Genomic DNA, 26,732 nt, shown 5'->3' with positions numbered 1-26,732 from the left:
TTTTTCCTTTTTTTAATTGGCTCTCCAAATATTATCATAATCTATATTTTGGATTTCTGGCTAGCAAAAGATGGATGACGGAAATGACTCTCTAGATTATTGCGCACAAGTTATTGGAGGATGAAAGAACACATAGGCCTCGTTCCCTTCGCTGAAAAAACAAGCCGAAACATTGTTCCGGCTAATTTGTTGTGAGAGAAAAACACGGTTCCGAATGAAAAAATAAGTTGAAAAGTATGAATTATAAGACAAGCAAACATGACCATAGAGAACAATTTTTATTCAATTGACTGTTTAAGAGCAACTCCAAGAGAGTCTTATATCCTTCTTAATCGATAGGAGGCATGTGAAGCAATAGATGGAGCGTCTGGAAAAGCAGGGCAGTCAAGCGGCGCAACAAGGAAAAGGAATGGAACGGAGGAGCTGCCTGGTTTTTCCTGCAGGGTGCAGTGCGTTTCGCCGCTGCAGGGTGCAACTAACTAGGCGACAAGCTGACAATCCTACCCGTTCCTGCGTCCATCGCGGCCGTACATCATATCAGGCTGCGCGTCCCGCGCTCGCGCCGCAGACGGCGCCGATATTCCGCCTTGCCGGGGCCGCCGCAACCCAGCCTGGTGCCCTCCAAGCTAGGCGCTTCGGTGGCCACATCCAACTTCCCCTTCAGTAGTCCAGTAGATAAGCCTAGCGCAGTCAGTCGAGCGGCGCGGGACGCGGTGGCCACGTGCGAGGCTGCGACGGCGAGGAGCTGTCTTGTCCATTGGGGCTGTGCGCGAGGCCAGCCACGCAGCGGCGGCGTTAAGCGGCGCAGGACACCGGCGGCGGCAAGAACGGTCGAGGCGCGGGCAGGTAATGCCCGTCCTCTTCCCAAGTTCGAGTCGCTGTCATGGCCGTCGACGTCCACTCCTGCATCCAACTCCTCCGCTCCTGTGGCGCGGCCGCCGGCCGGCAGCTCCACCAGCTCCTCCTCAAATCCGGCCACGTCCCATCCTCCCTCCCACCCACCAACTCCGTCCTCCTCATGTACGTGCGCGGCTCTCCGCTCCAATCCCGCGACGTCCGCCGCCTGTTCGACGAAATGCCCACGAAGAACTGCTTCTCCTACAACTCCCTCATCACCGCCCTCTTCAAATCCGGAGACCACCACGCGGCGCTCCGCGTGTTCCGCTCCATGCCTGACAGGAACACCTTCTCCTGGAATGCGGTGATAACTGGCTTGGCTGGTGTTGGGGATCTTGTCACTGCGCGCGACTTGCTGGAAGAAATGCCCGTGAAGGATGCTGTGGCTTGCCACGCTGTCTTGCATAGGTATGTCCGCTGTGGCCGAGTGGATGAGGCATTTGCTCTGCTCAAGAGGATAGGTTCGCAGTGCAATCCAGATGTGATCTCGCCATGGAATGATCCCTTCGTGCTTACCACAGTGGTTGGCGCCTGTGCTGATCGGATGAAGTATGAGATTGGGAGGCAAGCTCATGCCCGGTTGGTGGTTGCCGAGACAGAAATCGATTCGGTATTGGCTTGCGCATTGATTGACATGTATTGCAAGTGTGGGGATTTGGACTCTGCTCACCTTGTTCTTGATAGGTTAAAGCATGTCGATGAAGTTTCACTGTCCACACTGGTCTATGGATATGCATCTTATGGACACTTGCACAAGGCATTATGCCTTTTTGACAAGGTGGAGAACCCCAGCATTGCTCTATGGAATTCTCTTATCAGTGGTTGTGTCCCTGCCTATCACGGAGATAGTGCTTTTGTTCCTTTTGTCAGGATGTTGCGGTCAGACATGTTGCCTAATTCTTCAATTTATGCCATTGTTCTGAATATGTGTGGATTTTTAGGCATGCTGAAACCTGGGCAGCAGACGCATGCTTGTGCTTTAAAGAGTGGGGCTGTCAATGACTTGATAGCAGCAAGTGCTCTCATTGACTTCTACTCGAAATGCAGCCTCTGGGCAGATGCCTGCAAAGCTTTCGGTGAACTTAAGCATCATGACACCATTGTGCTCAACTCAATGATCACTGTATACTCAAACTGTGGCCAAACAGATGAGGCTAGAATAGTTTTTGATATGATCCCTAGCAAGAGTGTCATCTCATGGAATTCTATGATTGTCGGGTTCAGCCAAAACGGGCATGCTCTTAATGCAATGGAGCTGTTCTGTGAGATGCATCGGCTTGGTTTGCAGCTTGACAATGTAGCTATATCCAGTGTTCTGAGTGCATCAGGCAGCATCTGCTCTATAAGTTTTGGGGAGCAGATTTTTGCTCTTGCTATTGCACTTGGCCTGCAGTCTGACCATATTGTAGCCTCCTCGCTCATTGACCTGTACTGCAAATGTGGCAACTTGGCCAATGGATGCAGGATCTTCAGTGGTATTGACAATCCAGACGAAGTCTTGTGGAACTCAATGCTTATAGGTTATGCTTCTAACGGGTATGGACTTGAGGCACTGAAACTTCTAAATTTAATGCAAAGTAGGGGTCTGAAGCCAAGTGAACGGACATTTGTTGGTGTCCTTTCTGCATGCTGCCATTCTGGGCTTGTGGAAGAGGGACTGAGATGGTTTTACCGGATGAAGGAAGATTTTGGTGTGAGTCCATCAGCTGAGCATTATGCGTGTGTGACTGACCTGTTGGTCCGAGCAGGTCGACTGGATGAAGCAGTTGAGTTCATAGAGAACATGCCTTTCAAAGCTGATTCAATTTGTTGGACTTCTATTATTGGAGCATGCAAAGCCCAGGGCAATGGGACTCTGTTGCACAAGGTTGCAAACAAATTGATGGAAACAGAAGTGTCACCACATTCTAGTTTGTATGTGCAGCTGTCGAGCACACTTGCAGCTCTTGGGGATTGGGACAAATCAGCAGAGATTAGGAGTATGATGCATGACAGAAGAATTTCGAAGAACGCTGGCTGCAGTTGGATTGACAGGGCATAGAGGAAATTGCCAATGTCACATCCCACAGGCATCTCGGTCCCTTTCCTATGGGCCCTTCCCTATTGGCTTTGGTTTCTTCGATTTGTTCTTCTGCTAATCAGGAAGTGGTAACAAATAACGATCCTGCTATATATGCTTTTGATCATAGCTTTATATCTGACCTTTTGCTTCTTTTTTCATTTTGTTATGTTGCAGTGACATATGAGTTACTAAACTTTCAGAGGTACATTACCCCTCCCGCTGATCTCACCCTCCGTTACTGATCTGGTCTAGTCTAAGTTGATCTAAAACCAATCACCAGCTTTGGCAGCACAACTTTCAGTGGTACATTACCAGCTTTGGACATATCATATTGTATCATTTCTAAGTTGATCTAAAACCAATCACCAGTAGTCGTATTTTGTTTAGATAGCCATCTAGACATGGTCAGAACATTAAAAGAATTATCTGTTTGCATTCAGAAAATCTGTAGATCTGAAGAAAAGTAACGACAATCTCTGAAGTTGAACAAAGAACCTGGTCTAGACCAGGTAAGCTGTACTTTGAAGAGCACTCTTTTCATTTTGGTGGACCCAGCAAATGCTAAGTATGGATGTTCTCCATCGTTTTTCCTTTGGTCTTTTAGCTGGACCATAGTAGTTCGACAAGGATTGGAAATTATGTTACATCTCTAATTATTTGCTTGTATTGTACTGTCATAATTTTGAGCATATACTTCTTTCTATCATATTTTATTACAGTGAAATTAGACCATTAACTTTCAAAATTATTTCTGCAATCTGCGTAGGAGAGGAAACAGAATATCTTACTAGCAACACAGATAGAACCTACCCAGCTGCCTGGAGTTCTGTATAGTCGAACTGTTACCAGATAGTGACCTATATGATGGTATTGATGCAATGATGAAGTGTATTGCTGGGTACTGATGGATATCACAATACAACTTCATACTGAGGAACACTTGTACAGCGTCATGTTTGATATTGTTTGCTCGAAATATTCAGTGTTATAGAAAGGGTCATATGCCCTGTCTACTTCTTATGCATGCGCAAAGGAGGCTCTTGTGTTTACTCAATCACAGTTCTACAATTCTATTTGGGTCATGGATGCTTCAGAAGAGTTGTTTTGTGGAATATGTTATTTGTGAATAACATAGAGGTCTCGATCCACTCTGCAGAAGAGTTGTTCTGTGAACAATTCAGCCATTTATGTGAACGTGAATCCAAGTTTTTTGTTCAGGATCAAGCAAATAGACCAGGATGCTCGCCGTACTACGCCGTCCCCCCCTCATAAGAGACGCAAGCCACATGGGACTATGGGAGACGTCAAATGAAGGTACACGCTACACATGAGGTGCTCCATTTTCATGTGCTAGAACTTTAGCTTTAAGAAGTGCCTGATGTTTTTGTAAGACACACGAGGCGCTCCATTTTCATACTTATGCAATTAGTTCACATTTGATCCTTCTAAATAGCATATAAACGTAGTGCTAATTTTTAGTACTAAAGATCCAAACAGGCCCTAAGCCCGCCCTAGGTCATTTTTCGGGCTGGATTCGCCACTGAATACTACTGACATATTGGGGCTGTTGTTTGTATGAGAAATTGCCTGGCTCAGGTAATTGATCCCAGTCCTAGACGTACGATTTGTTTTGTCTGCGTCCCGCATTGCTACCTGGCCTCCATAGCCAGAGCTAGCTAGGTAGCACGTTTGGTCATGGAACACCCTATGATTTGGCTAATATTAGAACTATAATGATGTGCTATGCAATATCATGAAAATTACATATTGAAACCCTATCATTTAGCTTATTATATCTAGATGGACCACCCTTGCTTAAATCTTAGCTACACCACGGCTGACCTCTGCTCCCTAGGCCAGGTATGGAAGCCAACATTCCCACTGTGCTTATCAAGTTCTTTTGCCATTCGCTCTTCAGAGGGACTAATAGCTAGTTGGTTTGGACTATCGGTCTATCTTTGGATGACATAGGGCTAAACTTTACAGGGACTAACAACTAGTTGGGTTGGACTTAGGTCCACCTTTGGACGTGTAAGACTAAACTTTAGGTGGTCTATTTGGATCATCTAAAACTAAAATTTAGCAAACTAAAGTTTTGAATTGAAGTTTAGTCACCTAAAGTTTACTCAATTCATTCTCTTTTATAAGACACATGCATATTAGGATTCAAACTTTAAAATATTTGACCAATAAATTGGCTAGTAATTTTATTATTATAATACAAACTTGATATATTGTTAGATTTGTAATTAAATACTATCCAATTATCATAAGTTTATAAGTATAATAATATAATATAAAATAATTAAATGATCAAAATGTAATTTAGAAGATTGTGTCATGTTAAACTATGACTTATAAAAGAGGGAGTAGTTGGGTGGTGTTTAGAAATGACTATCAAGTAACACATGCTTTTTCCCTATGACACTGATAAATGTGTATTTTTGGCTGATTTTGGTGCACATTCCCTCTTCCATGCCCACGACGCACATCTTTTCCTTGAGGCCTTGTTTGGATGCGCATGTATTCATCCCAATCCACATGTGTTGAAGTGAATTGGAGTGTAATTAAACTAAACTCCATTCTATTTCACTCCAACACATGTGGATTGAGGTGGATACACATGCATCTAAACAAGGCCTTAGGTGGATTATTTTAATCTTAAATAAAAATGGCTACTAACTGAAAATTGCACACATGGAACAAAAGCCTTTAAACTTGTGGAACAATGAGCTATACTCCTAGAGAGATGCTTAGCAAAATTATTCAGGTCGAACAATAGATCAAATACAAATTCATACAAGAGAGATAAAAAAAAACTATCAAGCAAGCTCATTGAACGCTTCATGGATATGCAACCAATATTATAAAATGACAGAGAAAAATCTTAGTATGAAATTAATTACAACGTTGAATTGTTAGCGGAAGGGCGTGTTAAAATCAGAGAAAAAATAATGAACCAGCAAACATGAACCAGCAAACATAGGCTGAAAATTAATTGTTAGCGGGTTTAAAATTAGCTTGGACGAGTTGATGTCTCCAGTGAACCTATTTGACTGCCACATCTTCAGAAATCCCAATATCTCATCAATCGTCATGGTGTCGTGGCGCCCTGAAGTCAATGCTGTTCCCTTTCCAAAAAAAAAAAGAGTCAACGCTGTGGCAATAGAAGAGGCGGAGCGAGGTATTCCTTGCTCTGAAACAAAAATGCCAAAACGAAAGGAGAAAATGTTCACGAAATGCATGGGCGGGCTCAGCCGCTCAGTTGCCGTCTCGGCCCACGCCGTGGAATCTTCTCGCCTCATCATCTCCCTCCCCAGCCTGTGGCCGTGGTTCAAAATTCGAATCCAGAAAGATTTCCCCAAGCATTTCCGTTTCTTTAATTAAACCGTCCGCTGCCCACCCATCGTGCTCGCCTCGCTCGTTGCGCGTTCAAATTTCGAACCACCTCCTCCGCCCCGAACCCTAGTCAGATCCCTCCTCCGCCTCTGCCACCGCGCACCATGAGCTCCGCCGCCGCGCCAGCTGCCGTCGGCAGCGGCAAGGAGCTTGCCAACCCGCCCGCCGACGGGATCTCCAACCTTCGCTTCTCCAACCACAGCAACAACCTCCTCGTCTCCTCATGGGACAAGGTCGGTCAGTGGTGGTCAGCCGCCTCCTCTCCCGTTCCCCCGCTCGTAATTAAACCCTAGCTACCTCTTTGATCCCGCGGATCTGATCTGGTTTGGTTTGGTCTGGGCTTGCAGACGGTGCGGCTCTACGACGCCGACGCCAACGTGCTCAAGGGGGAGTTCGTGCACCCCGGGGCCGTCCTCGACTGCTGCTTCCACGACGACTCCTCGGGGTTTAGCGCCGGAGCCGACCACACCGTTCGGAGGTGAGCGGGTTTTTTTATGTGTTGTTATCTTTGTCTCTTCTCTTCCACTCCTGCCTTATTGCACACCTTGCTCTGCGTCGAATTTGGGGATCGGGTTGCTGATGTGGAGACAAGTACTGCAGCTGCAAAATTGCATGTGGCTGTGTGCTTTGAGATCACACTTTTGTTATCCATTTGGTGAGACTAATGCTATAGGTTTGCTTTGTCACATGTAGTTAGAGAATAATATTATTTGCTGCTATTGAAATGTCTTTTGTGGTGCATATGATTTCGAAAATAGATCCACTATTTTCTGCGAGTTGCTGCACAGTAGATTTTTATGTTTCTTTTCTTTCACATAAAGGAGAAAAGATGGAGACTTGCTGTGCTCTCTGATTTTTTTTCCACTGAGGATTGTCCATAGCAATAATTAACCAAAGAATTTTATAGTGGAAGAGAAATCTGTCAATTTTGTACTGACAGGATTCTGTTCTAGAATTACAGTTGTGTGGTGGAAGAGAAATCTGTCAATTTTGTACTGACAGGATTCTGTTCTAGAATTACAGTTGTGTGGTGTTTATATTTAAGTTGGGAAATATCTGGACCTGCCCTTCTAAATTTTTCCAACTGTTCATGAAACCAAATGTAAGTGTTTAGTTTTATGTTTATTGTTTGATGTGAATGGAGTTCTTCATGTAAGGTGGACTATCATTGTGCCCAGTTTGTTTCATTGAATGTTACTAGTTCCATAATTGGTAGCTTGTAAACAAACTTACATTTGCATTGTCTGGGATCCACTTAAATGTAAATCTGAATATCTGATTAATGAATGTTACTCGTTCCATAATTAGTTTGCATGCAAATACGCTTAGATTGGCCTTTCTTGTATGTATGTGATTGCAAGGACAAGTAATGGGCCCAAATTATCTATTTCAGGTTGGTATTTAGCTCGAACAAGGAAGATGTTTTGGGGCGGCATGATGGTCCGGTTCGTTGCGTGGAATACTCTTATGCTGCAGGTGCTTTTATTCCTATATTGAATTGCTTTTGGATTTCTGTTCTAGCTTTTACTTTTCTTCTGCAAGGTACTTGTGCAGCCTGATGCAGTCAAACCTTATGTTTTCTATAAATAGCGCACATTGATAACTATTTTCGTACTTGAATTCCGAAAACACTATATATAGTTATGCAGTTATGATTTTGAAAGTATTTAATCCTAGTCCAAGATAGAAGTTATTTTCCTATTACTTGATCTGCTTCATTGATTTGGTTCTGCACAGTTTACAATGCCACAATGCAATAAAACCTTTGTCTCTCAGTTTGTGTTGAGGATTGTACAGATGTCCTTGTCAGAATCATGTCTTTGGTACCTAGTTTTTTTTTTCTTTTTTGGTCTTGGAATATTTTGTAGTATTTCAGGTCTCAGCAAATTAACTATGCACGGTCTTCTATTTAATCACAATCTCTGTCCAATCGTGGCATGTCTTTGTTCTATGATGATTATGGTCATGTGAGAGTAGTTGTTCCCTTGCTATTGAAGGAATTATGTTACTAAATTAAATGAAATTTTCTAAGCTGATGAAATGCTCTTTTGTAATTTCAATAAATCTCTGGTGGCTGACGTTAAATAATGAAAAACCCTTTCATGCACTTGGTGTTCTTTTATCTACTGTACTTGATCTGTTGTGCTTTATCAGTGACTACCTAATGAGTCTGAATTAAACTGTTTGTTTTGTTTTATTTAGGTCAAGTCATCACTGGCAGCTGGGATAAAACTGTAAAATGCTGGGATCCAAGAGGAGTGAGTGGGCCAGAGCGTACCCTTGTTGGGACATATGCTCAACCTGAACGTGTATATTCTCTTTCATTAGTAGGAAATAGGTTGGTTGTTGCAACAGCAGGAAGGCATGTAAATATTTATGATCTGCGCAATATGTCTCAACCTGAGCAAAAAAGAGATTCTTCTTTGAAATACCAAACACGATGCGTTCGATGTTACCCCAACGGAACAGGTAATTGCTTCCATCTTGATTAGGTTGCTAGTTGACAACACTTATCCATTTATTTTAATTGTATATACTGTTTATATAGTAGAGGAACGGTAAATATATCAATTTGCATCCATGGATTTCCTTCAGCTCTTTTTTAGTCTACAAGTGCTACATTTCTCTTGATAGTAGTTTGGTTCTATTTATTTGTGATGGGGGCATTCATCTAGGATAAAGATTAAGATTCTGTCATGGGCTAGCAAGGCCATGGACCATACAAGCCCATGACAGGTTCCATAAGTACAGTTCAATCTTTATTTGTGAGTTTGAGTTGAGGATTATTGGGTAGGCTCCTCCAATGGACCATTGAATTTCCTCTGCATGTTTAATTACAAAGTCAAATGATCTAAATGTGGACAGCATATGGTTAGGGTCCTTTAAGTTGTTACATACCATGGATGACAAGGAAACCTATTAAATGTAGCATTAACATTTGTTTCTGTAATTTTTATAGTATGGTTTTCATCACATATTAAGCTGGGGCATTAGAATTTTATCTGTTGATTTAACTTCGGTGAATACAGTTTTCTGGTGCTGTCTCTGTCCACGCCTTTCAAATTTCAAGTCGCAACTTAACTTCTTTGTTTATTTTTTCACTTCTAGTTATCTTTTATAGTAGTTTTTCGTGATCTATCTTCCAAATCAGTAGCAGTATGGAAGTAATAATCCAGAGTAACTATGCCACTCTTGGCACCGTGCTGTGAGAGCTTATTCTTGTATTAGAAATTTGAATATTCTTCCATTGCATTGGTTTAGTGGAGTTGAACAATAATTACTTATTTACTCCCTTCATTCCAAATTATAAGACGTTTTGGCTTTTTTAGATACATAGCTTTTGCAATGCATTTAGATATATAAATATGTCTAGATACATAGTAAAATTAATGTATCTAGAAAAGCCAAAACATCATAATTTGGAATGGAGGGAGTACATTCTATTGAAATTGTAAACTAGTGCCTGGATAATTAATTCCTATATTGATTGTTTGATGTACTGTCTGTACTTAACCTTTTCTTAAAAGGGCATCACATTCCTTAGTTCTGTCAATAATGGAATGTGTAGTAAGCTACAGATTACCCTGATTACTCCACTACAAAGGGCTTGTTCTGTTTAGTTATTATTACTTGAAACATGTGTATATTCAAGATAATGCTTACTATAGGTGGTAGATTAGAGTATTTGAGAAAGTGTTACCCCTGTTTTGAAAAGTCATATGTTTGACCCTCTTTGCAAATATTCCTCGAGGATTGGGTGGCCAATTCAAGTGAGTCTTGTTTACAGGAAACCTACTGATTCAACTACAGTTTGATTGCTGTTAGCTGCTCTGTAATGGTCCAAGTAGTATGGTGTGGGCATACTGGTCAGCTTTTCAGTTTTAGTTTTTCCAGGTTGGACGACTGATCTGGCCTTTTCTTAATAATTATAGGCATATAGTATGCTGTTCAAGCTGCCTGTATTTGGTACATTTATTGTTCAATGTTGTTTATTTGTTTTCAAATTATTGTATGATGTATATAAACCAAATATGCATGCTGTATGCTGATCTCAGTCTTCTGTGTCTTGCTTCAGGATATGCTCTAAGTTCTGTTGAAGGCCGAGTTTCCATGGAATTCTTTGATCTATCCGAGTCTGCTCAGTCTAAAAAGTATGTTTTCTGCACCTTAGCTGCCAAAAGATGGGCGCATGTCTGGCGTCTTATAATTCCTCAATACTATGACTCAAATGTACATGTGGTTCCTGTATCATCAATTGAAACAATGGATAGTGAAACTTCATTTGCAAACACACTTTCACAATTCCCCATATATATTTTTTGAAGCTTATAGCAATCTGTGATCGTACTTACATGCAAACATGCTGACACTTCAGTTGGAATGCAGGTCAATTTGTTTATGTTTTATCAAATTCAAACAAAGATTGGGGCAATCTATGTAGTGTCTGTGTCAACATTTTATAATGCCAATTCAAACTCAAAAGCTGTTAGAACAATGAAAACAAAATTGCCTGCAAATAGTAACCTTGTTATTTCTTTTTCCTGTTATTTTGAGTCTTTTTAGAAATTTGTGTTTTTCTTATCTCTCAAAAGAGAGTATCACTTAGGAAGTAAATTGAGGTTTTTTCCCTCGCATTTTCTAGTTGTTTCCTAAACTAAATTGGATTGTATGATCCATAGTTATTAAGGCGGTAAGGCGAGGCGTGGCGACCCACCCCCTTCCAGACGCCTAGGCGAATAAGGCGCGCGGCGAGGCGACGCCATACACATACCCTCACTTACATTAGGGCTGGACAAACATACATTGATACACACCTTTTTGCTGCCAATTTTAGAGCCTATGCACAGGCAGCCAGCACCACTAGCCAGAGCAGTTTATACCGTATCCAATTATCTAATCACAAACAGCATAACACATCACAGGAGACTGGAGTATATCCATATCCAAGTCCAAGATCCAAAGCATAAGCAAAGAGGCAATATAGTCCAGACTTTTGAACAGAGGAAGGACATAATAGGAAAAACAGAGAAAAGAAGAGCCTACGTGAAGGACTGAAGGTGCTGGGCCTGGCCTGCTGGCAGGGAAGCAAGTAGATGAAGGAGAGCCCATGTAGAAGCGGAAGCAGGCAGTCCTCGACGGGGCATAGGTCCGACCGTCGGAGGCGCGGATCCACGGGCGAGGACGCGAGGTTCGATGTCGGAGGCATCAGCTGACGGAGCGGAGATCGGGAGGCCGTGGAGCAGTAGCAGGTGCCGCGAATCGGCGGAGCAGAAGGGGCGAGAGCGGCTGGATGGGACGGGCCGCGTTCCAGGTGCTTCCACAGCCATCTTCTCTTCCCCAATCTCCTCTGTTTCCCTCCCCTCTCTCAATTGATGAGCTGCAGGGTGGGGCGCGCCCCTGGGGAAAGTATAGGCGCCCAATTTCCCCTGTGCGCGCACCTTCTTTCGTCCTCCCGCGCGATTTCACCTACGCACACAGCTGCCTCTCGTTTTTTTGTCCGCCCGCGCGTCGCTCCGCGCACTTCTCCCTGCGCCTGCAGCCGCCTTTTCGCTCTTGCGGCGTCGGTCGGACGCCTTGGCGACGCCTTTCCGCGTGAGGCGACGCCATATGCAGGGAGGTCGCGGCGGGCACGACGCCTCGATTGGAAAAGCGCCCAGACGCCTAGGCGACGCCTTAATAAGTATGGTATGATCGTGCGGTCGTGCCTGGTTACAGATTGGAGATTGCACTGCATATGTACAAGTACAAACTACCTGTTTTGTGCACTTACCTTCTTCTGGAAACCTAGACTGAACAGTAATGCCTAGGGATGTATGTTCCGTTCCACTTGTTTTGGGTCATTGGGTCGACCGTCGTGCAAAACTTGTCAAAATGAACTAGAGTGGCATGCTAGGTAATTAATTTAAAGGGGGCAATGAACTAAACTAGCTGACCACAAAATACAATTTGGTACCCTCTTTCATCTCTAGTGGCATTGATTGTGGGCAATTTTTCATGCAGGTATGCTTTCAAGTGTCACCGGAAATCTGAAGCTGGCAGGGACACCGTATATCCTGTCAATGCAATTGCTTTCCATCCCATGTAAAGCCTTGATGTTCCAGTTTCTTGTAGTTTGATATCTCACTGGATTATTAGTTCTCATTTTCTTGTCCTTGTGCAGATATGGAACATTTGCCACTGGAGGGTGCGATGGATTTGTGAATGTGTGGGATGGCATTAACAAGAAAAGACTATATCAGGTAAACCAAGTGAAGAGTTTTGCTTCATTGGGATGCTACTGTCTGTAACGTCTCTTGTATTCATGATTTCCTTACTTTTGGTTGCAGTACTCAAAGTACGCATCAAGCATCGCTGCTCTATCATTCAGTAAGGATGGCCATCTGCTTGCTGTGGCATCCAGCTACACCTACGAAGAGGGAGAAAAATCGTAATGCTGAACTTTGTCTGACAAATCTCTGTTTACATAAGACTAAGAAAGAAAAATAAGGTAGACTCACCAGTGTTTTTGTGCATTTCAGGCATGAACCCGATGCTATATTTATCAGGACAGTGAATGAAGTCGAGGTGAAGCCGAAGCCCAAGGCATTAGCCGCCCCCCAGTAGTGTTGTGACCTGTTGGCGGTAGTATCAGTCACGTGGTTAGATGACCCGTGCTTCTCTAAGTTGATGTCAATTACATTAGTTGACCTGTTGCCTGTTTGTGGTGAAAGAAGTGAAACGCCTGTTTCTCAGTCTGGGCCCTCATCTTTTGTGTTACTTGTCCGGGGAAACATTTCATGTTCCAGCTGATTGTAAATTGTGAGACAGATTATGTTTTAGTTTATTCGATCTTTCGTTGACTTGAGCTTATTTATGTATTATTTAAGTATCGTAAATCTGGAACCTGGAGGGAAGAACTATACTGGCGGGGAGTATTTGGTAATTTCTGGCTTTGTTGTAACGATGCCAATTTCAATTTATAGGAGGAATTGAAGTTTGGAAAGTGGAGGGAAGGACTTGTGCCGTGCAGCGTGCAGGCGCAGCTTGTCCTTATTGAATTCCATCAAGGCCTTGTTCGGGTATCACGGAATGAACTCTCTGGAAAGATTTCAGCCGGAACACTAGCATAATTTGTATAAGCATGTAACCCGATCGCTTGAACTGTTTATCAGTTATGGTACAGTATTTTTCTCTTACAATAAATTAACATCAGCTGGCTTATTAGCCGTAGAAATCATTAGCTGAACAGGAAATAGTTTCCCCATAATGATGAAAGAATAAGGAAATTGGCATCTGAAAATTAGAGAACAATCGGCCTGTTCGTTCGTTGGTTTCTGGGCTGGTTTGGGAAAAATACTGTTTGACTGATTTGGGCTGGCTGAAACCAACAAGCGAACATGCTGAATATTAACAAAAACATCTTTTAGCAATATGCAATCATCGATATATACTTCGAAATAAAAAATTTAAACCAACTACTGTATGGGCTAAGAATAGACCGTATATAAAGCATGTAGGTGTAATGGGGGAAGATGGGACCTAAGTGACTAAAATCATCAGGTGATAATTAATCATTTATTTAAAAAAAGACTAACCATTCAGCAACGGAAAAAAGGATCAGACACCTAGAATTAAAACTGCCCATTCAGCAGCTGAAAAAGGATCAGACACTTAGATTTTTTTTTTCGAGAACACGCATTCACGTGAATTTCATTAAGAAGTTAGAGTGCCGAAAGAACGGCGTCATGAGCGACCATGGGAGAACCCATAGCGTAGGATATAAAACCACAGAGCAAGTGGTTTAGAACGAAAAACACAAGAGAAAACAAGAAGTGCGGCAGGTGATGGGCCCTCCACCACAACCTAGCTGACTAGTCCTGCAACTAAAGATAACGACGCGAAGGCTGCTACCAAGGGAGATGAAGCCACGGTGGCAAAGCATCCACCGGGAAGAACACGGCAAAGCATCCACAGGCAGCTGGTAGCGACTATGGCAGCAAAGCACCTGCCCAGGATCCGCAAGCGACCAGGTAGCCGCTGCGAAGAAGACGATCAACGACGGCAAAGCATCCGTCGAGTATCCGCAAGCGGCCAGGTAGCTGCTGCGAAGAAGACGACTGCGGTAACACCAACATCCGAGGTGGACAGACCAAAGCGAAGAAGAAGCTAAAATGCAGGCAGACACAACACATCTAAGGAGCAAAACCGACAAGGAAAGCAGGAGATGGGCTGCAGCAGTGCACCCAACGAAGTCTTAGAAAGGATATAGACATCCGCAGACGCCAACGACGCTGGAAGAAGCACAAGTAGGACTTTCGACCCCAGACTGCCGTGGATGAACAGAAGCGGGGAGGAGCGCCCAGCAAGTACACGGACCGGTCATACTGCGCCCCCCCCCCCCCCCCCCCCCACTTTACATGGCCGAACCGTGCGGCGACGCCCAAACCGACGCGCCAGCTGCAGATCCGACGGTGGAAAGGTCAGATGCGCGTCGGTTTGGGCGTCGCCGCACGGTTCGGCCATGTAAAGTGGGGTGGGGGGGGGGGGGGGGTAGAGATGAATAAGGAAAGCATGTTTTTTCTGCCACGTGAACTGTGAACTGAAGACCTTTTGGGCGTGTTGGGAAAACGGTGACCTTGATGTCCATGGAGTGACGTGGAGCTCCATGACTCAAGTAGTCATCCTCCTTCCTCCGTGTGGTCGCCGGTCAGCATATCTTTTGGGCTGCTGATTCGGTCTGGTTACTGAGTGAACCGATGAATAGGTCTAGACGAAGCTTTTTCACGTGACGACTGCCTCTAGCGGCGTGTTGGACATTGGGCTTTCGTTTGAACTGCATCAGCGTCTGCGTCAGCTGATCAGTACTCACGGCTACAGTTCTCATACTAGTTCTACACCAGCGACTTCAATTTGAAGTCAGTCACCCCCTTCTCTTCTAGAGCACGGTAATAGACGGCGGCTTGCGCCTTTATAAATGTTACTCCAGAAGAACAGCTAGACTTGATCACTAGAACCAGACTCAAGTAGCTAGTACATAGCTAATTAAGGAGCTCTCTGTCTTTTGTCTTCTCAAATTAGCTACTCATATATACACATGTGGATACCATCAATCAATGAATATATATACGAAGGCATATACAAAGGGCAACCAAACACGACGAGATTCATGGCGTCAAAGTTATGTGAAGGTAAGATTGAGTTTCTTTTTTACTCTCTCTCTCTCTCTCTCTCTCCCTCTCCAGCCAATTAAGGACAATTATTGATGGTTTAGCATTTTCCCATCTACAGTCTACAGATAGCATGTAAATCGTCATTGCTCAGTCCTTCAATCAATTGTACAAGGTCCCGTACTCTCTCGTATTATACTGTAGAGGCTGCTGGCGCCAAAGCAAACAAATCGTAAACCAAATTAATTAATCGACCCAACTTATTAGTTAGCAAACAGCACTAAAAGCCGAATTAATCACTCATGGTACTAATAAATTAAACAGAAAATACACATATTTTTTACTCTTGATTTCTGTTTTGGTTCTAATATATGCACAAATAACCATGATTAATACTTTTGTTAACGGGCTAATTAATCAAACAACTTGCACATATTAGCACAGGCGGATCTGGGCCTAAGGCCCCTAGGGCCCAGGCCTAGTCGTTGGCCCAGTAAAACTTATAGTCCTATATAGTTTTTCGGCCCACAAGTGAGTCCCATTAGGAAAAACACAAGGGCATGCTTCCCTTCTGAATTATGCTTCTCGAGCGTCAGCGACCACGACTCCGTGAGCGAGACCGTCAGCGCCGCCCGCCAGCCCTCCACCGCGCCGGCCAACGTCCGACCGGCGACCACCCCTCCCCTGTGGCCCCTGCCAACCTCCCAGGCGCGGGGCGCCCAGCAGCCCATGGACGGACAGCCCACCGGCCACCGCGTCGTCACGCCGGGCGCCGGCTGGCGGCTGCGGATGCCGGACGGCCAGGGGCCCAGGGCGCGGCCCCGTCCTCCACTCCTCCCTCCTTGGCTCTTCCGAGGGCAGAGGCCCGAGCAGCCGAGCCCGAGGCTCAGGCTCTGGCGCTCAGCTGACCGCGGCTAGCCTCTAGCCTGGTACTGCTCCCTTCCCCTGAATCAATTCCTACTTAATTAGATTGAAAACTGAAATTAGAAACAATGAAACATCATATCGACGAGATGTTAGGTATTTATTTTTACCTCATCATGTGTGTCGTGCAATGTTGTTAGCAATTTTAGTTCAATCATCAAATCAAATAGAAGCTTTATTTGTGTCTTAGTTATTTATGCGTGTGGCTCGATGGCTGTAGTAAATCCCTAGTCGTCAGTAGTAATTTCACCGCTAGATAGAGGCCCTAGTCGTCAGTAAATCCCGGGTCCACCACTGAGACCCATAGTGTAAGGCGCCTGGCTTGGGGTTCAATGAAAGAGTATATGCTTAGGAGCCTGGCTTGGGGTTCAGGAGGTGGTGCTGCGAACTCTAGTTCGGGTGCTATGTCTTTCTTCGGGGTCTCCTCATTCACTTCGGGTGTGTTTGGTTTGTGGAGTCACCCCATGCTTCATGAGGTGTTCCATCATGAGTTCATCACTTCATCCCATGATTTTTTGTTGGAATCAACCCATTCCTCATGCATATACTAATTATTAGCTTGTGAGGAATGAGCTGATGATAGATCAACTCATTCCATTCCACAAAACCAAATAAAAAAAGTGAGGCGTGAGAAGAAGATGGACCACCTCATTCCTCAAACCAAACACACCCTTCCTATCCTATATAGAGAGCAGATTTATTAGTTGTATGTACTAAATTTATCTAAGACCTTTTTATTAGTAGTTATATAACATGATATTCTTGACTGTTTAGTTGAAGCACGAGTTGACGGGGACTTGATGATTACTTATACAGGTAAAAGGTTGTTACTACTGCTTATGGGGGCTATCCTAATCCTGCCGCATAGTACTACAGTTCATGGGGCCAGTGCCGGGAACTTCAGCCTAGCTCTGCCCAATTGCCCAGAGAAGTGTGGCAACATGAGCATCCCTTACCCGTTCGGCATTGGGAAAGACAGCCTAGGCAAAGACTGCTTCCTGAAGAAAGATTTTGAAGTCATATGCAATACCAGCCAGCAAGCTCCAACTATCTATATCTATACGGGGGGAGAATCAGTACCGTACTCCAAGGTGTTGAATTTCAGTCTTCTTGATGGTGAGGCACGCATTCAGAATAGAATACACTGGAGCTGCAAATACCAGAACAGCAGCAATATCACAAATGAATACCCAGCATTATCACTAAATCTCGGGAATTCTTTGAAGGTTTCCTACACTAAGAACAAATTTACAGCAATCGGGTGTGCAACCATTGCAAACATAGTGGGTTCTACAGATGAAATCATTGATTTAAACAACTTGCACTACACCAGCGCTTGTTCATCGTTCTGCGACAGTGAAGTGAGAATCAGTAGGGGCCCCAACTGTGATGGCTTGGGTTGTTGTCAGACTTCACTTCCACCACGTCTGTCGGCCTTCTATTTCGGATTTTTTTACTACGATGATTTACTACATAATCCCTTCGCCCAAGGTTTCAGCCCTTGCAGCTACGCATTCGTCGTCGAGGTCAGCGAATTCAAATTCGACCGTTCCTATGCTGAATATTCAAATTTCCAGAAACAAGACGGTGTCCCTTTGGTCCTTGATTGGAGTGTTGGTTCTGAAACTTGCGAGGAAGCCAAGAAGAACTCATCATCTTTTGCCTGTCGCGCCTTGAACAGTGTATGCATCAACGCGGCAAATGGTTCAGGGTACCACTGCATCTGCACTCAAGGTTACCAAGGCAATCCCTACCTAGACGAAGGGTGCCAAGGTCAGCATGCATATACTTCATAACCACTTCTTTGTTTTCTCTCTCTTTGTACTGATTGGTCTTGTCTTTGCCATCGGTTCGTGTACTGATTCTACTCGCCTATTTATTCGAACAGACATCAATGAGTGTGATTACCCATCTATATATCCTTGCATTAATGGTAACTGCATCAACACCATTGGGAGCTACAATTGTTCATGCCCAGGAGGAACTGAGAGCAAGGATCCCAAGAATATAGCCTGCACTCCAGTTTCTGACACGAACAAGCAGCCTCAAGTGAAGGTGGTCATAGGTATATATATTCTGCACGATATATATTTTCTAAAGGGAAGGCATGAAAGTGATTAAAATACATGGTAATAAACTGATAAAAACGAACACACATTGCTGCACCATTAATGTTTCACGCCGAAACTGTCCACCTCTGACATGCATGTGCTATGTGCTAAACACCTAAAAACACTTGGGTTTTGTTCTAAGAGGAAGTTGCATGCATATTCACAAAATTTTGTGCAAGTCAATACCTTGGTATTGAGTAGACAGCAATATAATAACCTGAAACTGGATGGCAAACTTTCTTTTAATGTCTTTTTAGAAGGTATATGTACAAATTAACATGGCTGCAGCTGGTCCCTTTTCTTTTTGTAAAATGTGCCCAGTTGAACTGATCATAAGCTGATGACAATGTATTTTCAGGTGTTTCTGTCAGCTTCGTATTCCTCATCGTTTGTATCTCTTCTCTGCTGATCATGTGTCAAAAAAGGAAATTAGCGAAAGAAAAGGAGACGTTCTTCAGACAAAATGGTGGTCCTATACTATACCAAAACATCCTCAATAAAAGAATTGACACAGTGAGAATATTCACAATAGAAGATTTGAAAAAGGCGACGAGCAATTTTGACAGAAGCAGAGAACTAGGCAAAGGAGGCCACGGCACTGTGTACAAGGGCATTCTAGAGGACAACAAGGAAGTTGCCGTGAAGCGCTCAAAGAACACGAATCTAATGCAAACCGAAGAATTTGTGCAGGAGATTATTATACTTTCACAGGTCAACCATAAAAACGTGATCAGGCTTCTAGGTTGCTGCTTGGAAGTTGAAGTGCCCATCTTGGTGTATGAATTCATCCCAAATGGAACTCTCTTTCAATTGATCCATGAGAACCACGACAGGCAACCTGTTTCTTTAGAAGACCGTCTTAGGATCGCTCAAGAATCTGCTGAAGCATTGGAGTATCTACATCTTTCCATCAACCGTCCTATTGTTCATGGAGATGTGAAGTCTCTCAACATTCTTTTGGACAACAACTGCATGGCAAAAGTGACGGACTTTGGGGCATCAAGGATGCTTCCTAAGGATGCAGTTCAGTTCATGACAGTGGTGCAAGGAACTCTAGGTTACCTAGATCCTGAGTACTTGCAAGAGCGAAAACTAACAGAGAAAAGCGATGTTTATAGCTTCGGAGTCGTGCTTCTAGAGTTGATCACAAGGAAGACGGCGATATATTTCGAAGGCGACGAGATGGGAAAAAACCTCGCAACATCGTTCCTGAAAACGCTAAAGGATGACAGAGTGCAAAGTATGTTGGACACTAGCATAATGTATGCTGGAACAGAGGAATTGTTCCAGGAGGTTGCTGAGCTTGCTAGCCAGTGCTTGAGTATGAAAGGGAGCGAGAGGCCTTCCATGACCCAAGTGGCTGACAAGCTGAAGGCTATACGAAGTACCTGGAGTGGTATACTGTTGCTGAAGCATGAAGAAACTCAGCGTCTTGCTGAGCAACTGGGCACGGATTCGGTTGTTGGTGAACTATCCCCTAGCATGTACTGGACGGCAAGACATCTGGGGTTGGATATTGAGACACCACGTGTAGATCATGCTGGTAGTACCAACATGCTATAACATGGATGCTACGTACATGTAGTCGTTTTGATCACACCAGGCTTTAGCATGTACGGAGTAGACATCACATAATCTTTTTCTTGTAGATGATCGGTAGTGTAAAGGATAGGCAGTTACCCATGTCTGCATTGGTCTTGAGATGTTTCTTATTTTTCCTTATTCTCTATATTGGTGTTGAGATAGTTCAGTATTTTCCATTATTATAATTGAGGACTTATTATCCAAAGTGATGGGACATAATTATTATGGAGAATCCGCGTGGCCCAACGATGTTTTATACATTTTTCCAGTAGTAATTCTAAGTACTATTGCATGTAATGTAGGATTAGCAGTTCTAGAGCCGTCAATGATTGGTGTCCGTTTGCAACTCCTTTGAAATATGACGACTGGGAAGAGTTTGTTTGTTTTTTCTTCTCCCGCCTGTTCCAAAGAATGGGGTCTCGCTCCGAATTTTTGTATAGAATCAAACGTGCCAGAGCGCAGCCAACAGCCACTTGTGCATGAAGTAGTCACTGATTCAGGACCTATTTGTTTGTGCGTCCAGGCAACGTTGCCTGAGCATGCAACAATCCAGGCTGTTGATTTTTGAGTGCTGTGGAGATTGCTATCTAGCTAGCATCCTGCCTATTAGGACGCGCGACCATACGGTGTGCGTGTTGGGATAGTTCAGCTCCAAACAACGACTAACCACTGAGGCTCATGTATTCACTTCAATCCATATGCGTTGGAGTGGAATTGAATGGAACTTAGTTTAATTTCACTCCAATCCACTTCAACACATGTGGATTGAGATAATACACGCGCATCAAACAAGGCCTAAAGGCATGAGTATAGATTTTTTTTTTTTAGCAACAGGCATGAATACATGCGCGTGTATGAAGTGGTCTATATAGGTGTGTCATTTGCCAGTAATCTATAATTGTTCCATCGCCTTGACAATGTTGGACCTAAATATGAGCCTACCTCGTCGACAATTAATCACCCATGAGTTAATCACGAAGGGGTTTATAACCCAGTGATTATAAGAGCCTCAGTTACCACTGAAAAACCAAATTGAAAGTATTTTTTTCTGACGTCGTCACTGACCTCACCAGAAAGCTCCTCACATGGAATTTTATTTTATTTTTATCTCCACGCATGGAATTTTCAATTGGTGGAATGTGACGTCACCTCAATAGATGTTTGAATTGGTGAAAACTGAAAAGCGACGCGATGTTGACGGATTTTTCGATTGGTGGAATGCAACCCAAAAGCGGCTCTGCTGGGCGACCGGTACGTCGTGCGCTCGCCTTCACGGGTGGCCAGCCTCCTACCGTATGTAGTTGGTTGGGAGGACGAAGTGGGACGGAGGGATGGACCTGTTTTCGTGGTGTTTGGTTGGGAGGCATCAGCGCCGGCCCTGAGTTTTCACGGACCTGGAGCGAAACTGGCAAGCAGGGCCTTTCAACATAAACATAGTAGTAGTAATAATACTTATTAGATTTGTAAGCTTGTTGGAGTTTGGCTTAAGACGAACTAAAAACAACTTACAACAGAGCAAAAACCTGCAACTTAATGACGAGGAAACACTATGAATCACATAAACATCCTCGTACGATTAGGCTTGCTTTGGCCTTTGGCTGTACCAATCCTTGATCTTGCAATAAACACTAGAAATGACTCGTGGATCCCAAATCTCAGTTCTAAAGATTGAAAGATTAGAAGATAGATTATAGTATAGTAGGGCAAGTCGGCAACCCGCATGTATCTACCAGTACAAGCAATATTGAGTATTGATGGGCGGTGGGTGAAATATATATATACAGAACACATACCTGCTGGCCGCTAATGGGCCCCTTGGCGTCAGGGCCTGGAGCGTGTGCCCCGCTCGCCCTGCCCCAGGGCCGGGCCTGAGATGCATTAAGGACGGGGATAACTCCAGGGAGGAATATTCGTAGAGATTTGGGGACGCCCCCGTCCCTCGAAATCGGTGGGACTGGGTGGGACGAGCGGAGATGCGCTAGCGGCGTTCTTTCCTTGTTTCACGCGACGCCCGCTCCTTCCTCAGCGACGACAGCTTCCTCAGCGGCGACGCTCGTCATCCCCGGCGCGAGCCCTCCTCCCAATGGCGTGACCAGCCCAGCTGTAAACGTGATTAGAATGCATTGTCATTCATATATTATACATGTGTACATATAGCCGGGGTGGCATGTAGCCAACCACACAGGTAAGATTACAGGCACAATCAATCAAGGGCAGCCTACCATAAATACATCAGCTTACTATAATTACATTGTGCTAACAGACACAATCGATCAAGAGCAGCCTACCATAAATACATCAGCCTACTATAATTACATTGTGCTAACACTCCCCCGCAGTGGGAACAGGAGCACAACGAACGTTCAGGCTGGATCGAAACTTCTGAAACACAGAGGTTGGGAGACCCTTGGTGGAGACGTCGGCGTACTGAGATGTCGTTGGGACATGAAGAACCTGAACTTGGCCAAGGGCAACTCGCTCCCGAACAAAATGGAGATCAATCTCAACATGCTTCGTGCGCTGATGCTGGACTGGGTTGGTGGAAAGGTAGACAACACTAATGTTATCACAATAGACCAACATGGCTCGGCGAGGTGGGTGGCGAAGCTCCATGAGTAACTGACGTAGCCAAGAAGCTTCAGCGACACCATTTGCCACAACGCGATACTCGGCCTCTACACTCGACCGAGAGACTGTGTGTTGACGCTTGGAGGACCAGGACACCAGATTATCCCCGAGGAACACTACATAGCCAGAGGTCGATCGGCGAGTGTCGGGGCAGCCGGCCTAGTCAACATCAGTATAGACAACAAGCTTAGCAGGTGACGAGGGGCGCAGAGTCAAGCCAAGTGACAGAGTGCCCTGTAAGTAGCGTAAGATCCGTTTGAGAGCAGCAAGGTGTGGTTCTTGAGGATCATGCATATAGAGACAGATCTGCTGTACGGCATAGGCAATGTCTGGATGAGTGAATGTCAGATACTGGAGAGCACCAGCTAAACTACGGTAGTGTGTGGAGTCAGCAACTGGAGGACCATCTGCAGACAATTTGGAGTGCAGGCCGATGGGGTGCTGCAAGGCTTGCAAGCACTCATCCCGGCGCGCTCCAAAATATTCAGAGTATACTGCCGCTAAGAGAGGAATAAACCATCATCACAGTGCGCGATGGAAACACCAAGAAAATGATGAAGCTGGCCCATGTCTGTCATAGCAAACTCACGCTGTAAGGCGGCAATGATATGTTGAAGAAACCCAACTGAGGAGGCAGTGAGAACAATGTCATCAACATATAATAGTAGATAGACGGTGTCGGAGCCCCGATGATATGTAAACAACGAAGTATCTGACTTGGTCTCAACAAACCCAAGGGACAGGAGGTGTGTGGCAAACCTGGTATGCCAAGCACGAGGAGCCTGCTTCAGACCATAAAGAGATTTGTTGAGTCGACAGACAAAATCCAGACGGGACGAGTCAACGAAACCAGAAGGTTGAACACAGTAGACTGTCTCTGTCAGAGTGCCATGTAAAAACGCATTCTTGACATCAAGCTGATGAATGGGCCAATGCTGAGAGATGGCCAAGGACAGAACCACCCGAACTGTCGCTGGCTTGACCACTGGACTGAAAGTTTCATCATAATCAATACCGAGGCGCTGTGTGAAACCCCGTAGAACCCAACGAGCCTTGTAGCGATCAAGAGAACCATCGGCGAGCAGCTTATGACGATAAATCCACTTGTCGGTTACCAGATTGACGCCAGGGGGCCGAGGAACAAGACTCTAGGTGTCATTAGCGAGAAGTGCATCATACTCAGCTTGCATAGCAGCACGCCAATTGGGATCTGGCAGAGCATCCCGAACAGAGCGCGGCAATGGCGACATGGGCATAGCGTGGAGGTTTAGACGATCCACGGGCTGCGCAATGCCAGCCTTGCCACGCGTGCGCATGGAATGCGCATTGGTGACCGAGGTGATGGAGATCGGCCTAGTGGCAGCAGTGCGGCCAGTGCCACTAGCAACAACCTACGCAAGAGCGTCAGGGGCAGCAGAACCGGTAGCACTCGGAGACGCTGTGGAGGACGAGGCGCCAGCGCGGCTGGCAACAGCATGTGCGGGATGCATAGGGGCAGCAGCGCTGGTCGGCTGGGGCAGCACAGTAGAACTAGGCAGTTGTGGCCCAGGCGACTACGGCATAGGGGCATGCTCCGGAGCGGCTACAAGACCATGCACGTGCACAGGGCCATGCACCGATGGTGGTGAACCTGCAGGTGCGGCTACAGGGCCGTGCACGTGCACAGGGCCATGCACAGCATGCGGCACGACGGCAGCTGACGGTGGAAGACCTGCAAGCACAGCACGGGCTCCAGGGAAGAGAGCGGTAAAATCATGTTCATCAACTAAAAAATCCAGGGCGGAGGATGCCATGGGCGTGGTGGACGTGGCAGAGAAAGGAAAAAAAGATTCATCAAAAACGACATGTCGAGAGATGAGAATGGGATTGGATTGGAGTTCAAGACACCGATAGCCCTTGTGTTCCGAGGAATACCCAAGGAAAACACATAAATAGGAATGGGGGCGAGTTTGTGAGGTGCTGTGGATGACGTGTTGGGATAGCAGGCACAGCCGAAAACCCGAAGATCGGCGTAAGAGGGCTGAGTGGAATAAAGAGAGGTGTGAGGGGTCAAAAAAGCGAGGGTTTTAGTGGGGAGCCGGTTCATAAGATATGTCGCAGTGTGAAGGGCCTCAACCCAGTAAACCGGAGGGAGGCTCGTCTGAAACAAAAGGGAACGTAGAATGTTATTGATGGTGCGAATAGAACGTTCCACTTTTCCGTTTTGTTGGGATGTATATGGACACGACATGCGGAGTGCAACATCGTGGGAGAAGAAGAGCGGGCGGGCCTGAGAATTGTTGAATTCTCGGCCATTGTCGCACTGGACGCTCTTGGTGGTGGTGCCGAACTACGTGCGAATATGAGCAAAAAATTAGAAAGAATAGAAAAAGTCTCGGATTTGAGGCGAAGAGGAAAGGTCCACATGTAGTGTGAGTAGTCATCAAGAATAACAAGGTAATACTTATAGCCTGACACACTAACAATAGGAGATGTCCAGAGATCACAGTGTATTAAATCAAAATTCTGAACAGCCCGAGAGCTGGAGGAACTGAAAGGAAGTCGCACATGACGACCAAGTTGGCACGCATGACATATGTGGTCTAGATCATCCTTATTACAAGAAATAACACTGGAACTGATAAGTTTGGACAGAGCTTCACGCCCAAGATGCCTGAGACGATGATGCCAAAGGGAAGTGGGAGCGGCGAGGAACACGGTGGCGCTGGTGGAGGTGGGGTAGAACGAGTAGAGGTCGCCAGAGCTATTGCACCTGGCAATCACGTTCCTGGTGTTCAAGTCCTTCACAGAAAGGCCAAAAGGATCAAATTCGGTGGAACAATTATTATCGGTGGTAAAACGACGGATAGAAATTAGATTCTTAATAATGTTGGGAGACACCAAAACATCGTTAAGAACAAGATTGCGACCCGAGAAAGAAAAAGTGTGTGATCCAGTGGCAGTGACAGGAAGTAGTGCACCATTTCCCACAACGATAGATGAAGGAGTAGATGAAAAAGGTGGGGAAATGGTAGAGAGTTTACCAGCGTCCGCGGTCATGTGGGAACCAGCCCCTAAATCGGCGTACCACTCGGGTGATGCTGGTGGGTGGAGCATCATGGTGTTGAAGGAGTGCGCCAGGGAGTCCTGATGCCATGAGCCCCCGTGGGTAGGATTCCAGGGCGCCGCTGGAGTGACCTAGTGGGCCGGTGAGGGCGCTTGGAAGGCCGACAGTGCCGGTGGTGGAGGCGCGGCTCCCCCATAGTACGAGCCGGCGCTCCCGAAGGATGGGCCATACTAAGGAGGCGGAGGGTCGTAGGTACCACCATATGTGCCACCAAAACCACCATACTGAGGAACGGCGGTGAACGCTGGAGGCGCCGATGGAGGGCGCCCAGACCGGTCGTAGGGCCACATCTATACGGTGCCGGCCCACGGGTGCACGAAGGATGGGTGCATGCTGCTGTGCACGCCTGGGGGCGCACCACCAGGGGGGTGCTGATGGGCCGCCGCGTCCACCACGTCCGCAACGGCGGTCGTTGCGCTGGCCACCAATGGGTGCACCAGGAGGGCGCGCAGGGGGGACGTCCCCGGGCATGGAGGCGCTGGTGCCCCAGGCACCATCGGCCGCGGAGTGGCAGCAACGAGAGCGGATGGCGGCGATGGTGGCCGGGCGTCGATCTACATCTCCTCCAGCAGGAGGTGTGTCCAGGCCTCTGTAAACATCGGGAACGAGCGATGCATCTTGAGGATGGACACCATATGGCGGAACTTGCCACTCAAGCCACGGAGGAGCGTGAGCACCAGCTGCCGATCGCCGATGGGGTCACCGAACTTGGCGAGAGAGGTGGCCATCGACTCTGTTGTAACACGGCCTCTGAGAGTGGCGGAGACCTACACGGCCAGCAGTTCGTAAAGACGTCTTTGACCAACTACCTAAGCAAAGGCCTAGCTACCACGCCTCCAGACCCAGAAAGATGACAGTTTCTCAGACTGCTTGCA

At 45.7% G+C, this 26,732-nt stretch overlaps 3 protein-coding genes across 8 annotated transcripts; all 3 read left to right on the top strand.

Annotated features, from left to right (window-relative positions):
* The first annotated feature begins 458 nt into the window (after positions 1–458).
* Positions 459–6,167, top strand: LOC136523093 (putative pentatricopeptide repeat-containing protein At1g77010, mitochondrial). Of its 4 annotated transcripts, none has more exons than XM_066516876.1 (5): positions 459–3,045; positions 3,134–3,262; positions 3,400–3,468; positions 4,178–4,273; positions 6,031–6,167. In XM_066516876.1, the coding sequence occupies exon 1, from the start codon at positions 884–886 to the stop codon at positions 2,936–2,938; it is 2,055 nt and encodes a 684-aa protein (XP_066372973.1). In that variant the 5' UTR covers positions 459–883; the 3' UTR covers positions 2,939–3,045; positions 3,134–3,262; positions 3,400–3,468; positions 4,178–4,273; positions 6,031–6,167. The 4 variants fall into 4 exon arrangements, with proteins under 4 accessions (XP_066372973.1, XP_066372972.1, XP_066372974.1 ...); XM_066516875.1 differs by adding an exon at positions 3,726–4,096 and having other exon boundaries at positions 4,178–6,059; XM_066516877.1 differs by having other exon boundaries at positions 3,134–3,161; positions 4,178–6,059.
* An 85-nt stretch (positions 6,168–6,252) lies between these two features.
* Positions 6,253–13,202, top strand: LOC136523094 (mitotic checkpoint protein BUB3.1-like). The gene is made up of 9 exons (XM_066516878.1): positions 6,253–6,591; positions 6,706–6,836; positions 7,752–7,834; positions 8,561–8,827; positions 10,434–10,509; positions 12,359–12,439; positions 12,519–12,597; positions 12,685–12,785; positions 12,877–13,202. The coding sequence occupies exons 1-9, from the start codon at positions 6,463–6,465 to the stop codon at positions 12,959–12,961; spliced, it is 1,032 nt and encodes a 343-aa protein (XP_066372975.1). The 5' UTR covers positions 6,253–6,462; the 3' UTR covers positions 12,962–13,202.
* Positions 13,203–15,363: 2,161 nt separating this feature from the next.
* LOC136523092 (wall-associated receptor kinase 2-like) lies at positions 15,364–20,374 on the top strand. 3 transcript variants are annotated; one of them, XM_066516871.1, is made up of 4 exons: positions 15,364–15,525; positions 17,245–18,201; positions 18,317–18,493; positions 18,898–20,374. In XM_066516871.1, the coding sequence occupies exons 1-4, from the start codon at positions 15,432–15,434 to the stop codon at positions 20,100–20,102; spliced, it is 2,433 nt and encodes an 810-aa protein (XP_066372968.1). In that variant the 5' UTR covers positions 15,364–15,431; the 3' UTR covers positions 20,103–20,374. The 3 variants fall into 3 exon arrangements, with proteins under 3 accessions (XP_066372968.1, XP_066372967.1, XP_066372969.1); XM_066516870.1 differs by having other exon boundaries at positions 17,203–18,201; XM_066516872.1 differs by lacking the exon at positions 15,364–15,525 and adding an exon at positions 16,073–16,433.
* Positions 20,375–26,732: the final 6,358 nt, after the last annotated feature.

Source organism: Miscanthus floridulus, chromosome 18 (genome assembly GCF_019320115.1).
Source record: "Miscanthus floridulus cultivar M001 chromosome 18, ASM1932011v1, whole genome shotgun sequence".
Lineage (NCBI taxonomy): Eukaryota > Viridiplantae > Streptophyta > Magnoliopsida > Poales > Poaceae > Miscanthus > Miscanthus floridulus.
The sequence above is the reverse complement of the archived record's forward strand: the minus strand, read 5'-3'. Positions and strand labels throughout refer to the sequence as shown.